At 45.1% G+C, this 16230-nt stretch overlaps 4 protein-coding genes across 4 annotated transcripts in view; all 4 read right to left on the bottom strand.

The window, feature by feature from the left end:
* The window catches only part of LOC147619608 (putative serine/threonine protein kinase IREH1), a 119438-nt gene that overhangs the window by 52352 nt on the left and 50856 nt on the right, over nucleotides 1-16230 (bottom strand). Inside the window, exons 8-12 of the mRNA XM_086773279.1 lie at nucleotides 16032-16124; nucleotides 15188-15328; nucleotides 14966-15058; nucleotides 3652-3856; nucleotides 3415-3500 (exon numbers count right to left, since the gene is read on the bottom strand). Of these exons, the coding sequence (XP_086629405.1) occupies nucleotides 3415-3500; nucleotides 3652-3856; nucleotides 14966-15058; nucleotides 15188-15328; nucleotides 16032-16124 (618 nt within the window). The remainder of the gene's footprint in view (nucleotides 1-3414; nucleotides 3501-3651; nucleotides 3857-14965; nucleotides 15059-15187; nucleotides 15329-16031; nucleotides 16125-16230) is intronic.
* On the bottom strand, nucleotides 6843-8167 carry LOC147619609 (uncharacterized). Its single transcript, XM_086773281.1, has 3 exons — nucleotides 7761-8167; nucleotides 7493-7654; nucleotides 6843-7369 (listed from the first exon to the last, which is right to left on the bottom strand). Exons 1-3 carry the CDS (start codon nucleotides 8061-8063, stop codon nucleotides 6923-6925), a joined length of 912 nt encoding a protein of 303 aa, XP_086629407.1. The 5' UTR covers nucleotides 8064-8167; the 3' UTR covers nucleotides 6843-6922.
* LOC147619610 (uncharacterized) lies at nucleotides 8176-9204 on the bottom strand. Its single transcript, XM_086773280.1, has one exon. The coding sequence runs from the start codon at nucleotides 9178-9180 to the stop codon at nucleotides 8191-8193; it is 990 nt and encodes a 329-aa protein (XP_086629406.1). The 5' UTR covers nucleotides 9181-9204; the 3' UTR covers nucleotides 8176-8190.
* Nucleotides 9183-9687, bottom strand: LOC147619611 (uncharacterized). The gene has a single exon (XM_086773282.1). The coding sequence runs from the start codon at nucleotides 9685-9687 to the stop codon at nucleotides 9214-9216; it is 474 nt and encodes a 157-aa protein (XP_086629408.1). The 3' UTR covers nucleotides 9183-9213.

A 16230-nucleotide genomic window follows, 5' to 3' on the forward strand; every position in this document is an offset into this window, starting at 1 on the left:
ATGGTATCTTCTCCATGCTGCCCAATATGATGCATATACCTGCAAAATGTGGATTGATTATACATTGAGGCTTTCGGATCATGCACCTGTAAGGCTTGGGTTATATTCATAGTTACCACGGAACGTCGTTCCGCCTTCCTAGAACGCCGGAACGCCGTTCCGGGCGAAGGCACGTTCCCGGAACGTCCCGAAACGTTCCGAAAAATATATATATCTATATATATATTTTTTAAAGTTTTGCTTGCAGAAATGTATTTTCATGTCTTGGGGGAGCAAATATTATGAAGCATATTTGGCCATCCGTATACAAAAAGTTACATTTTTTTGTGTCATATGCTGACATGTCATATGACGTGGCGTTCCGCGACGTTCCCGATCCGCTCCCGTTCCCGTTCCCGCTCCCGTTCTAGCATCCGACGTTCCCGGAACGTTCCCGTTCCGCGGTAACTATGGTTATATTTTGGTATGTCAATCCATGACCATGCTTTGCATGACAGAAGGTTGCTGATGGTAAATAATAGTTATCTATCACATGCTCACTTCATACAAATGGTACGTGCTAATTTGGATGTTGCTTGTTATGGTTTTGTGATGTGCATGCAGGCTGTCATTCAGGATTATAATAGATGGTATATCGGGAAAACTAGGATGTGGGTGGCTCATGCAAAATCAGCCCTGCAAGAATACACTAAAATTTGCCAATTGTGACCTTTGATAGCTGATGAGCACTAGAATATGGCCAAAGGCCAAACATTGTGTTGACCAAAATGATGCTCACAAGTTGAACAAGTGGCAAACTCGAGCTCGACAAAAGCCGCTTCTTGACAAAGGTTGTTCTTCCAAATCCTTTTTTAAAAATTTGCACACATCCAAACAAAAGCACTCTATTGCAAGAGTGAAACTATATGATGGAACTTAGATATGTAACAAAGCACAACTTGCTAATGTTTGTCATCACTATTTTGCAGACATGTTTGCTACTCCACAACCCCCTTCTAAGGAAGTATTCCATGCACATCATGAACTCTTGCAGTATGCTCAGCCTATAGTTACACCGCATTAGGTAGTTAGTATGGATGCATCTTTTACTAAGGAAGAACTGGATGATACTCTCAAAAATCTGGGTAAATGGAAATCCCCAGGATGGAATGGACTTACGGTGGAGTTCTTTCACGCATTTTGGGATGTTCTAAAACAGCCCATCCTCTTAATGGTCAATTACTGTTGGTCTATTGGACAGTTGCCATATTCTTGGAAAGAAGGCTTACTTAAATTGCTGCCCAAAAAAAAGCTTTGTGAAGGTTTAGCCGATTGGCATCCCATCTCTCTGGTGCTTGTGGTGTACAAGCTTGTGAATAAGATCAAAGGTATACTGCATGCTAGCCTTCATCCCAATCAGTATGGCTTCGTTCCAAGAAGGAAAATTATGGACAATTAAGCCAATGCTTGTATAGGCATTGAATATACCAAATACACGCACCAAGATGTCCTCATTCTGCAGGTGGACATAGCTAAAGCCTTTGATATTGTCCAGTGGGATTTTATAGCACACGTAATGAATAGAATGGGATTTGGGTGCAAATGAAAAATGTTGTTTTCTAGCTATATCAAGAAGGTACAGCGAAATGCATTTTGGAAGGAGAACTTTCAGCTCCCTGGAAGTTAGGCAAATCTGTCAAACAGGGTAGTCCTCTCAGTGCCTTGCTATATGCCATTGCTACGCATCGGATGCTCCTTAACATGGATAAGCTGTCACATGATGGCCTCCTACATGAAATTTCCATGGGGGATGGAACAGTTTGTGGCTCAAGCCTATGCCAATGATTCTTTCTTTTTTCCTCCGAACACAGAGCCTGATGTGAGGGTTCTCATGCAAGCTTTGTCACTTTATGGGTTGGCTGTTGGGCTGAATGTCAACTTCGTAAAATTAAAGCTATTGCCGCTAAAAAATTATGACTGGCATAGATTACTCTAGCCAGAACAAATTGTGCCACTTGATCATATAGTCAGACTTCTTGGATATCCCATTGGATGGGAGATCTCCCTCAAAGAAGAGACTGAATGGGTGATGCAGAAGCTACATCACAAAATTGAATATTGGAAGCTATCTACATGGCCATTGCATGTACGTCTGCGAATAGTTTAGTCTATAATCATGGCATACGTGCAATTTTATCTCCCTTTGCTGCCTTGGTCTCCCAGACAGATTGACCTTTTTATGTCTAAAGCCCTGGGATGCCTATGGGAAAACAAAAGTGAACAGAAAAGCCCTTTATCTAATGAAGCAAGAATTGGTTTGCTCGCTTAAGATGCATGGTGGACTTAATATTCTCAATATCCATTATCATGTCCTCGCGAGGAAGGCGATGCTTCTACCAAATTTTGTGGCACAAACAAAGCCATGGGCTCTCAGGTTGGGAAGTATGTGTGTCTCGATGCGTACAGAAGCATATGGACATTGGGTATATAGTTTTTGGACATTTTAATGGCAAAATCACGGGTTCTCCCTATGCTCCTGCTCTCATTCAAGACTGGAAAGCTTTGTTACACCACCTACATTGGTCGGGCCAGCCCCAAAACCAAGGAAACTCTTTGAATATGGAGAGCATTCATTGGAGTAGGGTGTTTGAAGTGCCTCTTGCATTATCCCAACCAAGGAAGGCCTGTGACCTTTTCGTGCTTGGAATTCACCACATACAAGATCTTCTTGATGATGAGCATGGTATTGTGGCTTTGTCATTTCCTCAAGCAGTTAGACATTGTCAGTTAGGATTGCATCATAGATCAATTTGGAGGGTCATTATGGAGATGATGCAACCATTGCAGCCAGTGCCTGAGCTTCAAGATGAAGGCCGACTCAAAGACTAGCTTTTTGACAGGCAACTCCCTAGATATACACCTCTTCCTTTCCATCAGCTCTCAATTTCAAGGGCGTACAAGCTCCTTTTGCCCCCCCTTGGATTCATGAGCATGCAAATCATCCATGGAGGATGTCTAAATCCTTGCCTTGGTGCAAAGCCGCATCGCCTCGTGTAGGCGATGCTCTCACCCACATGAGACAGTGCCCCATCCTTTGTGGTACTACTCCCACTCTCGAGCCCTCCTAGACATATTGTCATGGTCTAAGCAATGTCCCCCCAACTGTCTCCTTAGCAAAGATAATCAAAACCGTATCTCAAACAACTCATAGACACAATTTCTTCATTGCATGAGGTGGCCCCATGGCAGCTATGCATGAAATGGTAAGGCACACATATATATATATGCAGTTTTGATCGCCATTGCTGGGGAGACATAGCTTCGACCACTTTGTAGACACGTAGATGAGATAGTTTGAAGAAAGTACAGCACTAATTAAGCTGCCATATTATCTTGATAATATTTCTATGCTTCAATTTTCAGAAGTCGTTACACCTGGGGATGCTCTGCATTGAAAGGTGGTAAACCCGTAACACATTCAAAAAGGATCACACCAACTGACCACCAATCTGCAGTGTAACCTGTCACAATCGCAAACACAACTGAAAGTAAGCTATGTGAAATACGTCCAACTAAAAGAACTGAGTAATGTGCTACTAAAATTCCAAGTATTGCAATTAAACAAAGAACTTGTTTCTATGGAACTAAATGGGAAATATTCCTACACCATACCATGCTCAGTCCCTAGAAGAATTTCTGGTGCCAAATAGTCGGGTGTCCCTACAGCAGACCGCTCTTTGGGACGTTCTCTCTGCATGACATGTTCTCCACAGTTCTTGAAGATGTTTTCGTCCATCAACACAGCACCGTCTGCGGGACTAGACAAGTCATCTGTACTGTTGATGAGACCCACTTTTGAAAGTCCAAAATCTGTCAACTGTAGAAAACCCAATCCATTCTGTTACAAGGTCTAAAATAAGCCAGCCAACACCTTAAAAAGCTACAAATACAAAACAAGTCCTCTTAGATGTAAAAATCAAGACCAGTCAACTCCCCCATATTTACGAGCATGACCGTAGACACACATGCATACAATAAAAAGCTTTCTTTTTCAATGGGTGTCAACGCTTGAACTCACGACCTCCTGGATAGGGTGGATCATGAGCTACTAAGGCAAAAGTCAGCCAACAAACAAACAGGATGTGTATTTCCAATGGGTGTGTAGCCTGATGGTGTGGGTTTGTGACCGGAAAGGGGGAGGTCCCCAGTTCAAATCCCAGCAGGCACCCCGGTGGCATTGTAGACCAAGCACTCAAGTTGCTACTACAGAAGGATCCAATCAAGGGGGGAAAAAGTTAAATACTTCTCTCTTGTACAGTTGAGAGCATAGCATCAGCACTTGCATGTCTAAAAATATTTTTATGTCCTGACTTGAAGGTCAGCCTCCGGAAAGCAATGGTCGAATTTCAATATGGAATGTGGCATGGTTGATTGGAACATGGTGAGGTTGTCAACCTTCTTGGAAGTTGTATGGGGAAGCTTTTTCCCTCAGCATGTCTTCTTCTCAGTGCAGGAGAGGAGCTTGCGCAGCAACCTTTCCTCCCTTCAACGTCTCCAGAAGTAGAGCACGGGAGTAGGGGCAAGACCATAGAAGATGACAAATTGTCTCACGTGAATGTGAACCCTACAAGATGCAGGAGCAATACATCTTTTGGCCAAAAAATTGTCCACCGGTAAAGCACCAATGAGGCATCTCCAAAAGAAGACTTTCTGTTTGAGGGGTTATTTACTCTTCCAGATCTTCGAAAGAGACACCCTCCACCAGCCAAAAGGCTTGTTAATGTGTGCCATAGTGAATTTTCATGAGCTTGTATCCAAGATGGAGGTAGAAGCAATTTGTATGCACTGGCTGCAGTCACATTGTGAAAGGGCACTGCATAGCACCCTGCATTTTGACCCACCAATATCCAATCTTTCAGGCTATGACTCATTTCTAAAGGAGATAAAGGCTGAAAATCATGCAATAAAGAAGCTATGGTTCACCATATTAGTCTGTGATGTAGATCTAGATTGTAAAGTGTCATAGCTTGTGGAAAAGAAAGTACAAAGCCCCTACCATTCACCACATCGTCAACATATCTAACTGCTTTGGTAGAAAGGAAATAAGCCTTTCTCGGCTGTAAAAGAGTAAGAGGCTGCTAAAATGCATGACTACAATGAATGCTCTCTCTGCGAACGGGGTTGCCTTGATCAAGCGGCGGTCAACCAAACCATTTAATTTGAGCCATCAGAATCTACCAATCTTGAATCAATTTTGTGGAAAACGAGCATTCAGGAATGTGCCCCTCTAAGCATCCAAATATAACCTCAACATGAATAATCACCCAATGCCCAAAGGTTGGAGTTTTCATTGCTACAACAAGACTTGATAACATTAAAGTTTAGGGTTGTTTTCGCTCCAAGAAACTTAAAAGAAGAGAAGCTTTCCTGGCAATAACATGAAAGTGTAAATTAAGTATATTTAGACCACCATGCATTCTTGGAGTACAAACCAAATGCTGTTTTAGTAGCATGATCAGTTTTTTGTCCACCTTAGTACGTCACAAGCCAAGTGAAACTGAATATGAGCCATTAAAATGGATTGCACTATTCTCAATCTAACATGCAACGGCTAGATAGATAATTTCCAATATTGAAGTTTGAAATTCAGCTTGTCCAACACCCTCTGTCGTTCTCGCTTCAGAGAGATTCCAACCCAAAGGATATCCAAGATCTCTAACCATCTATTATGGTGAGATTATCTACCCCGGCCAAAGAATAGAGTGCCAATCACAATGCTTAAGTGGTAGAAGCTTGGACTTAGCAAAATTAATTTTCAAGCCTGCCGCAAGACCATTCAGATCTAGAGCATCCATAGTTATTTTAAGATCATCTTGTTAGAAGTCATCTCCTGTCTAGTTTTATACACCAGGGCCTTTGTTGTGGGTGTGCCCGCCCTTATCAGGTGTTTTATCATTTTTTCTCACTCCCCGTATTTTTTCCCATTTTTCCGTAGTGTGGATGGATGCCAGATGGTTGGCAGGAGCGCATGGGGCTGGCCGACTGCACCCCATGGCTGGCTGACCTGTTTTACACAGTCGTGTAGGTGCTGGTGGCTGGCCGACTTGGTTTTTCAGTCGTGGAGGCTACTACTGCTGGCCGACTGCCTTGTGTAGTCGTGGAGGGCCTCTAGCACAGGCCGACTGCATCTATGGGGCATATAAATATGCCCCATGCTCCCCACTACGCTTTGTATCATTTCTCGGGATCTTCTTGTGTATATAGAGCAGAGTTACACGCCTACATCTCTCTCTCTCTTGTGCTGTTTTTCTGCTTGCGTTTTTGCTCTTGTGTTCCCAAATCTGGTCATCATCTCCGCTGCGTATTCTGACATGGTATCAGAGCCCTAGGCTCTAGATAGGTCTTGGGATTTGTGTGAGCAAGAGGGGGACTGTTTTGTGGCTGATTGGTGGACTGTTCTGGGCTGATCGGGAAGAGAAGGTGCAAGAGGAACAAGGTGGTTCCAAACGTTATGTACTGTACGGATCCGTACGTACTGTACGTTGTTTGGTACAGAAAACAATTTTAAGGTACGTAAAAATACGTACCATTGGTAAAAATACATAAAAATACATAAAATCTCAGAAATTTCAGCCACCTACATTAAATTTCAGTCCATGTCCACATTGACATATAAAACTTTCGAAATAGAGACACAACAAGGTCAAAAACCTACTAATTCAAAAGTGAGAAATTAGAATCACAAAGTCGTCAATCATACTTAATAAGTTAATCGTACTTAATACTTAATACTTATTACTTAAGACAAGTAACATTGTCACAAGTGAGTCGTGACAACTCACAATTCACATCAAGAAATGATGAAATTTGAAAATGAGTCTATGAATAATGACAAAATGTGCCATGTCCATACAACACCAAATCAAAACTAAGGTAATCCAAATCAAAACTCATCATCCGATGAGGATGATGACCCTGGAGAATCAAGCATATAACCCTCCGTGATGACATTGCCCTCGTCATCATACTCAGGCCCTGTCATCATGGGCACATGTGGGTGGGCTGCCTCAGATGTCCCTGTCCCTGTCTCTGCATCATCCTGCTGGGTAGTGTGAATGAGGCGAACGGCCTCATTCGCACGTGCTCGAGGAGTCTGAATAGGCAGCTTCCCTCTCCGGGCGCCTCTCTGGCCAGAACTCTCTGCATCTGCAGGTCCCTCATGTAGCTGAATTTTATAAGCTCGGGCTCTTGATCTCGTCACCCACCTGTCTACACTCTCCAGCTCTCTATGCAGGAGGCAAAGAATCTCGTCCTGCTCATCTCTCAACCGTTGCTCTGCCTCATCAATGGTGGTAGGATCTGGGACTAGCTTGACACGTGTTGGATCCACCTATTCAACGTAAAACAAAAGAGAACGCGGAGTGTCAACGACTCAACTTTTTGTATACTATAGTATAAAAGCTATGTAAATGGGAGGCCAATCCCCATAAGAGAATGAATAGGATAAACTCACCTGTTTTGGGGTGCCCAAAGCATGATAAGCTCGTACGAGCTTCATGTTGGCCCTACAATAGACCAGTCTCTCTAGTTGAGAGGTGCTCAAACGATTGCGTATCTTTGTATGTATGAGCGAGTAAGCGCTCCAGTTGCGCTCACAAGCACCTGCTGAACAATCCTGCACTCCAATTCAAAAAAAGTGCTTCATTCATGTGAGCTCAGCAATTCCCAATAAGCTTCACAAGACTAGTTCATAGTCCATAGTACATACATGATATACATACCTGAGATAGCACTCGCAGAGCTATATCTGTAAGCTGTGGAAGACCCTGTCTTCCATAGTTTTGCCACCAAGTAAGAGGAAGCTTGGTGGCCTCTGGTCTAAGAGCAACAACTCTAGCAAATGAGGGTCCCAAGTTGTTGACCCAGCTACAGAGCTCCGCATCAATCTCCAATTGCTGCTCCACATCATACATACTATTAATGTACCTATCTCGCAAGGTGAGCAGCTCCCTATCATGAAAGAGAAGTGGCGTCTCGTAGAAAGGATGGAGGAATGCAGCCATCCCATGAATGGGGCGACTCATATACCCCCATCGATAATCCACAATAGCCAATATATCATCTCGGCTGCAAGAGTAAAATAAACAGAGAAGTAGAGCAATTAGTAAGTCAAGACTCAAGAATCAAGATTCTATAATCGGCCATCAAGAATCAAGATTTTACTTTCCAATTCTGTGTCAGGGACGTACAGGCTGCAATATGACTCTTCATCTGCATGAAGAGGTGGTACACTAAGCCCAAAGTGGAGCCCTCCATGTCTGTGACTCGCAGAAGTACAAATACTGGCTGCAAAGCCACTAAGAGAGTTTGCACATCCGTCCAGAGGGTCTCATCCAGTATCCGTCTCTGTATGTATTTGGTGGGCTCTGTTTGTGAATGATACATATCTCTCCACTTTGGATCCACAACTGTCTGTAATAGTGGATCTCTCAATTTGAAAAGCCTGTGTAGCACCAAATACATATAGGCAAATCTTGTCTTGGATGGCCGCACCATATCTAGGTTGCTGTGGCTCCTAAAGATAGCCAATGCCTGCTGCTTCTTTCTGAAGAATGTAGTGATCTTCGTGGCATCAGAAACTGTGGGTTGCACCCAACTCAGCTTGCCTATGTCCTCCATAAGCAAATCAAGGCAATGGGCTGCACAGGGAGTCCACACAATGCGAGGAAACTCCGCCTCCACCATGTCTCCCATTGCCTTGCAATTAGCAGCATTGTCTGTTACAACCTGCACCACATTCTCTGGACCAACTTCAACAATTGCCTGGCGAATATGCTCATAGATACTCTCAGCAATGATGCGTTCGCCTGCCTTCCCAGCATCCACAGCGCGTAAGACATACGTACCAAGACATGAAGAGACAAGAATATTGATGATGTGTCGTCGCCGTGTGTCACTCCAGCCATCTGAAATGATAGTGCAACCAAATTGTTGCCAACCTGCTTTCACTGGCACCAATGCCTTGTCTATCAAGGCCTTTTGCTCATCAAGCATCGTGGTGCGCATCTTTTTGTACTCAAGCCCTGACCATGACTCCGTGTGTCCAACCTGGGCTATAGCTCTGACCATCCTCTTCCATTGGTCAGTCCTCAAAACATTGAAGGAGATATTGCACTCTATGAGAGTGCGAGCAATCTCCATCTCAGCCACCTTTTGTCTTTCTTTGACCCAAGACTATGCATGCACACGAGAAGGCAAGGTGGTTTGCCTTTCCGTATATGTATCACCCTCATTCTCATCTTGCATGACAGAAGGCCTCTTTCTGGCACACGATGCCTGCTCAGAAGAGGCAGGCTGAGATTCATCAACCTGCGTGGATGGACCAGCCAAGTCCCCAAGAAGAGCATCATGAAGCGCATCCTGTGTCTCTTGTGTGCCTCTTCCTCTTCCAGCTGCCCCCATTGCAAGGAAATTTTCAGCAATCAACTGGTCTCTCAATGCTTGTGGCACTCTCTTGCACCCTGCACAATTGTTGGTGGTGCCAATGCCTGTGAGGTGCTTGATGACACCAGTAATTGTACTCGTGAGAGTAAAATTGCAGTACTTGCACTGCCATTGTCGAGTGCCACTACCTGCCTGCCCTGGAGTAGTCACAATGCGAATGACGTTTGTGTGCTCCTTCCAGTATGGGTTCTCTCGCTTCGGCATGATTGCTCTGACAAATTCAATGCACAATGCCAGCAGCCATACAATTTCAATCAGGATTCAGCAATCATGCAATGCATAATATTTAGTGTGCAGCTCAGGTGAGAGTGAGTGTGGGAGAGAGAGAGAGAGAGAGAGAGAGAGAGAGTTATGTTGCTGCCTTGGGGGCCTGAGCAAGGGTGGGTGGGGAAAGGGACGCGGGATGCTTACCAGTATCGTCGGCGACCACAGAAGGGAGGGCGACAGAGTCCAGGCGGCGACCACCACACGCTGTACGGACGGGGAGGCGAACCCAAGGAGGCGAAGAGGCGAACAGCTTACAATATCGTCGGCGACCACAGAAGGGAGGGCGACGGAGTCCAGGCGGCGGCGAACACACAGACGGAGTCCAGGCAGTATCGGCGAACCCAAAAAAAAAAGATAACGAGACGCTATCGCTGGCAAAACCCGAAACGACCACCCAAAAAAAAAAACGTACGGATCGATCCGTACGTACAGATCCCCGTACTGTACGGATGTACGGTACGGAATGCATCCGTACGTACGTTTTGATCCAACCTTGAAGAGGAAGGCGGGCTGATTTGCTGGACAGCCACTTGCAGGTTTTAGTTCTTCTTTGTTCCCACCCACCCACCCTTTTCAGAGTACATCCCTGCTATGGCAGATCTGTTTGAGATGGCCGAGAGACATGTGAAGATCCCGACACTCCCCACGTTCCCGGTGGACCGTCAGTTGGACGGGAGCAACTACGGCATATGGAAGGTGATGATGGAATCTGTTCTGGAGTCGTACGACCTCGCCGATTTCGTCGTTGTTGGTGTTCCACGGCCGGAAGTAGAGGAAGGGGAGTTACCGTCAACCCGAAAGGACCGGGAGGCTCAGACACAGATGTGGGATCGTGTCAACGCCAGGGTCCGTTCGTTTATCTTTCTCAACTGCACACCACAGGTAATTATTCATGTAAAGCACATGACGCTGGCTAGAGGTATATGGCAGCATTTGGCCTCACTTTACAACAGGGTATCGCCCATGAAGAGGATTTCCTTGGAAGTACAGATGCGGGTCATGAACCCTGCAAAGTCGTCGACGATGCGGGAGCATATTAACAAGCTGCAGGCTCTTCAGCAGGAGGTTCTTCAGGCTGGGAAGGAGATATCGTCAGAGGACATGGCCATAACGTTGTTGTCACATTTGCCCTCTTCGTACTCAGCATTCTACTCGTCGTTGATTACCAGTGGCAGGCTCAGCACCATCACGTGGGAGGAGCTTGTGCCCATGGTCCTGGACCAAGAGGAACGATTCACGAACCCTCCTCAGGGTGGAGGTTCGGAGGCCTTAACTGGCCAACGGTAGAAAGGCCGTAACTCGGGCAAAGATAAGGCTTCATCGGAGAAGTCTTCTGAGAAGAAGTCCGACGCTGACCGCAAGAAACTGAAGGCAGAGAGAGCCTGTAATGATTGTGGCGAGAAAGGCCACAATCATTACAAAGAGAACCTGTAATGATTGTGGCGAGAAAGGCCACTATTGGAGGCAGTGTCCCAAGCGGAAGACCGAGAAGGGTGAAGACTCCTCAGCAACAATCATGAAGACTCCGGCTTTTGTGCACCTAGAGGTGATGGACACCGATGTTTCATTTTCTTCAGGCAAGGAGGAGATTGGAGGACTCTCCGCAACGGATACTCGGGAGTGGATTCTCGATAGTGGTGTTTCCAGGCACATGACTCCTTCCTGTTCCGGTTTACAGGATCTCTGCAGGCTTTCTGGTCATATTCTTACTGGGGATACGTCCACTATCCCAGTTCACAGTGAGGGCAGGATGGAGATAGTTCCCAATGGCAGAGGGGGGAAGCATTCCTCCCAGGTGTTGTATGTTCCGGCACTTGGTTTTCATCTGTTGTCAGTGCATCAGGTTTGCAAGACTGGCGTACGGGTGGAGTTTGATGAGCATTTTGTTGCTCTCCGGGACAAAACAACAGGCCAAGTGGTTTGGGAAGGCGGAGTGGAGAATGGCGTTTACAAGCTTTCAGCACTCTCTCTCCCAGGTCCTCAGGTTTGTGATGAGTGGCAGTCTGGTAATGGCCACTTAAGTGTGGATACGCTGCAGGTGTGGGCTTTCCGAGACCAGGTGGTGGATAGATGGCAGCAGTTGGCAGGAACTTTCCAGTACTGATGTTGGTAGTTCTTGTGTTCGTGAGTCAGAGGAAGCTGAACAGGTCACTTATGCTCTGATGTCTCGTAATGTTCGGGACATAGAACTTCCAGTAGTTGAGGATGTTCTTTCCACGGGGACCTTTCGGAAAGCCAGGCAGGTGGCAGGTGCTTACTTGCAGAAGGAGGTGGTTTCTCCAGGCTTTGTGGTTCCGGATTCAGAGGGGGTGGTTGACAGGTTTCATCAGGTTTCCAGGACTTGTTTGTGCACCGTAACAGGTGTTGATCCTTGTGAGCAGTGTGATGTCTCTGTGATTCAGAAGCTGTATGGTTCATTGATCTGGTTGATGGACACCAGATTGGACGGGAGCTTCCTGATGAGGCGGTTGAGCTCATGGTTGCAGATGTCTCTTTGGGAGGCAGGGTTGCGTTTCCTGTGGTTTCTGCGGCATGCGAAGGATCATGGACTCTTGTACACAGGAGGGGGATTGTTGGATGGAGTTCGACTCCACAGTTGGAGTGACTCGGTTTGGGGAGGAGATCCGGACACGAGGAGATCTACTTATGGCCCAGGAGCAGTTTTAGGGTGCAGCAGGAGGTTACATTGCAGGTTTGGGCTTCCACTGGAGGAACCCATGGTCATCCAGAGGCACTTTGTTCGTGAACAGATCGTTGCTGATGACATCTTGCTAGAGTTCTGTTCGACGGAGGACAGTACGGTGGACCTCTTCACGAAGTCGCTCTCTCAGGATTTGCTCAAGCGGCACCCCAGCTCCCAGTGGTTGGTTACACAGCCAGGAGCTGAGAGGGGGTGTTAGAAGTCATCTCCTGTCTAGTTTTATACACCAGGGCCTTTGTTGTGGGTGTGCCCGCCGCCATTATCAGGTGTTTTATCATTTTTTCTCACTCCCCGTATTTTTCCCCTATTTTTTCCCATTTTTCCGTAGTGTGGATGGATGCCAGATGGTTGGCAGGAGCCCATGGGGCTGGCCAACTGCACCCTATGGCTGGCCGACCTGTTTTACACAGTCGTGTAGGTGCTAGTGGCTGGCCGACTTGGTTCTTCAGTCGTGGAGGCTACTACTGCTGGCCGACTGCCTTGTGCAGTCGTGGAGGGCCTCTAGCACAGGCCGACTGCATCTATGGGGCATATAAATATGCCCCATGCTCCCCACTACTCTTTGTATCATTTCTCGGGATCTTCTTGTGTAGATAGAGCAGAGTTACACGCCTACATCTCTCTCTCTCTTGTGCTGTTTTTCTGCCTGCGTTTTTGCTCTTGTGTTCCCAGATCTGGTCATCATCTCCGCTGCGTATTCTGACACATCTTGAGTATTCCTTGGAAAGAAAAATGAGTCATTCGCATAAGCTTGGCTAACAAAGTGGTTTACATCCGAAATCTGTATGCCATGTAGCTTATTCTCTGCACGCAATTTGTCCATTAATAAGAGCATGGGATGAGTGGCTATTGCATAGAGCAATGCACTAAGAGGGCAACCTTGTCGCACTGATTTGCCTAGAGACCAAATATCTGAAAGACCCTTGTGTAATATACATCGAGGAGTGCCTCCTTCATAAAGCCAATAAAGACACACAGTACACACACACATATGAGACTCTGAATACCACATCTCACTCTCTTCTATTGTGGCTAGGGCTGGAAAGGAAGAAGTGTGGGCCTTTCATAGATGGAGGTAGTTTGCTCTAATATCATTGTCAAGACTAACAATTAGGCATGTCTAAGACTTCATAACAAGTGTAGGGTTGAAAGTATTTTGTTTGTTGTGCGTAAGGCTCTATTAAATAGAAAGGAAAAGGCTACAATCGAGGGGTCATGCCTATTGGAAGAGGTGTAAATCTTCACTTTTAATGGTGAAGAGTTATATCCCATCAATTGAGGTACAACTCTTCATAAAGAAATGTCTCTCTCTCAATAGTCACATGTCCCTTCATGGAAGATCATGAGCTTTTGTCGTATCTCTTCATGAAAAGGTGTGTTTCTGCATCAAAGGGTTTGACTTTTGGTGAAAAGGCTCCGCTGTTCATGAAAGTATGTGGCCTTCAGGAGGTCACGTCTCTTGGATGATGTCTTTTTAAGTGTATAAAGTTTAATGGTTAACAAATTTGATTAATTCACAAATCATGACACTTACCTCAATGGATGATCATGGAGCTGCTACAGAAGATGCAGTCATAAGGTGTCATCATGAGTATTCTGGAGCTTCCTTGCCAACTAAGGGGTAGAAGAACCTATTTCCATGCTCAGCTTTTTACAGCAAATGACCTCTTCAGAGGCAAGGTAGGGCACTATGCTAAGTCACATCACCCATAGAGTGTTGCAGTCTACAGAAGCTGCATACATAATCTTATTTCTTCAAGGAAATAAAATAACAGAAGAAGAAACAAAATGTAGTCCCTTTATCATTTGCTTCTATCATTAAAGTGAATATCCTACACAGAAAGGACATCGGCAGGTTTCAGGGGTGGGAGGGTTATGTTAAAATCTTTGGGAATTTAAGGTGCCCTGTGCATGCACTTCTCATTCTGATCTTGGAGCAGCCTGAGCCTGTTGAACACTAAAGTTTGAACAAGGCCAATTGAGACCTGATGGCGCTTGAAACTTTCAAGGGTCTAATACATTCACAGACAGGCTAGAGACACATATTGACCAATGCGTTCATGCTTGGACATTGCCAACAGGCTAGAGACACATATTGACCAATGTGCCATGCTTGGGCATGTCCATGCTTCTCTAAACACCCTGCCACCAATTCAAGAACCCAAGCAAGGGCCTAAAAGGTTAAAGCTTCCCCAATTTTCTGTTGTATGACTACTATTATTAGTTGTATATGACACTGTAGACTGATTTAGCCCGTCAACTATCGATGAGGCCTAAACGAGGGGTTACTCTTGACCCCATTTTATACACACTTGTCTCTCCTCTTTCATCTTGATACAGTTGGTTGTCCTCTTTCACACCCTTGTCTATTAAACTCATTGAAATGAAAAAACAGACACCTCCCGTTACCTAACTGGCAAATTTTTATAGATCCTTTCTCCTTTTTGTAGTTTTTTTTTCATCGGAGGAGGGAGCAAGTAAATTTTAGAGGGATCAAAAGCTTTAAAAATGTACCTTTATATGCCCATCATGGGCGATGAGAATGTTATCTGGCTTAAGGTCTCGATGTACAACCCCCAAAGAATGCAAATACTCCAGAGCTAAAACCTGAAGGGACATTAGGACCATGCCTGAGTGAAGAAAAAATATATATGCTGAAACCAAAATGCTTATAGACTTCTCAAAAGCAAAGGTATAAAGCACAGCATGCACGACAGTTGAAAGTAGCACCCTTACTAGTTCTGCTATATACACTCGAGCCATGTCCTCATCAAGACAGCCCATGTGTCTCAGCAATGAGTAAAGATCACCTCCATTCAGATACTCCATGACCAGATAAAGATTATCTCTACAAGTGAACGAGTAGAAAAACCTAACCTACATAAACCACAAGTAAGAAAAAGGATCAGTTAATATAACAGGAATAATAAATACAATAATTTTCCATTTAAGTTTCGATTGTTCTTTTGAAAGCTTTCTATAAACATAAAACCCATTGACCTTGAATTTTAGCAGTGACCTTGTGGAAAGCACAGTTAAGGAAAACGGGAACCAGAGACGGGAACAGAAATGGAGCAGAAATGGAAACAGAAACACCACTGTTGTGGGGCTGCAATCTGAAACTTATGTCAGCAAGGGTAAGTACAAGCTGAGGAGAAGTGGAGACATTAGTGCGCATGCACACAGGGGAGGGGATTTGGCAGGAAATGTAAGAGATAACGGAGAGGAGAAGAAAAAAGGGGGTGTAAGAAAAGGGATTGTTCTATTCAAGAATGTAAGTCATTTGATCAGCACCTGACCCCAAAAGGAGGGTGCAGGAGGGAAACGCCAGCTGTTGTCTGGGAAATGGCCAAAATGGCAGAGGCAAACCAGCTGAAGCATGCCGTTTCAGAAATGGGAAATAGCTGAAACACGTGTCCGAAAAGGACACCCCCCGCCCTCCCAAAAAAAAAAAACAGGTGGTTTCAACCTGGAGACAGTGCGTTTCCACATTTCCCATATCTATGGTGCAAACTGCAAGCAACAATTAAAGACAAAGCCACACACAAGGTGTGCTGAAAGAAAATCATTCTGAACTAACCACAAAAGGATTGCACACTGTAATTAGAATGTCCCGCTCAGCTAAGATGTTTTCCACTGCATTCTTCCGTATCATATCGATCTTCCTCAGGACCTGCAGTAGCATACACAATCACAAAAAAGATGGGACTCTTTTTTTGAGAGTTATATATTGTATTTAGGTGTCTGGGTTCAAACACACAACCCTTCCTGAGCAGCGT

Source organism: Cibotium barometz, chromosome 33 (genome assembly GCF_041138505.1).
Source record: "Cibotium barometz isolate CiBa-2024 chromosome 33, ASM4113850v1, whole genome shotgun sequence".
NCBI classification, from domain to species: Eukaryota; Viridiplantae; Streptophyta; class Polypodiopsida; order Cyatheales; family Cibotiaceae; genus Cibotium; species Cibotium barometz.

What these genes read in the sequence shown, in the direction of transcription:
- LOC147619609 (XM_086773281.1), bottom strand. Translation starts at nt 8,063, where the DNA reads ATGAGTCGCCCCATTCATGGGATGGCTGCATTCCTCCATCCTTTCTAC. An exon ending in CTCTGCGAGTGCTATCTCAG is followed by an intron (nt 7,655 to 7,760) that starts GTATGTATATCA and finishes ATTGGAGTGCAG; the next exon opens with GATTGTTCAGCAGGTGCTTG. An exon ending in CTTTGGGCACCCCAAAACAG is followed by an intron (nt 7,370 to 7,492) that starts GTGAGTTTATCC and finishes TACGTTGAATAG; the next exon opens with GTGGATCCAACACGTGTCAA.
- LOC147619611 (XM_086773282.1), bottom strand. Translation starts at nt 9,687, where the DNA reads ATGCCGAAGCGAGAGAACCCATACTGGAAGGAGCACACAAACGTCATT.
- LOC147619610 (XM_086773280.1), bottom strand. Translation starts at nt 9,180, where the DNA reads ATGGAGATTGCTCGCACTCTCATAGAGTGCAATATCTCCTTCAATGTT.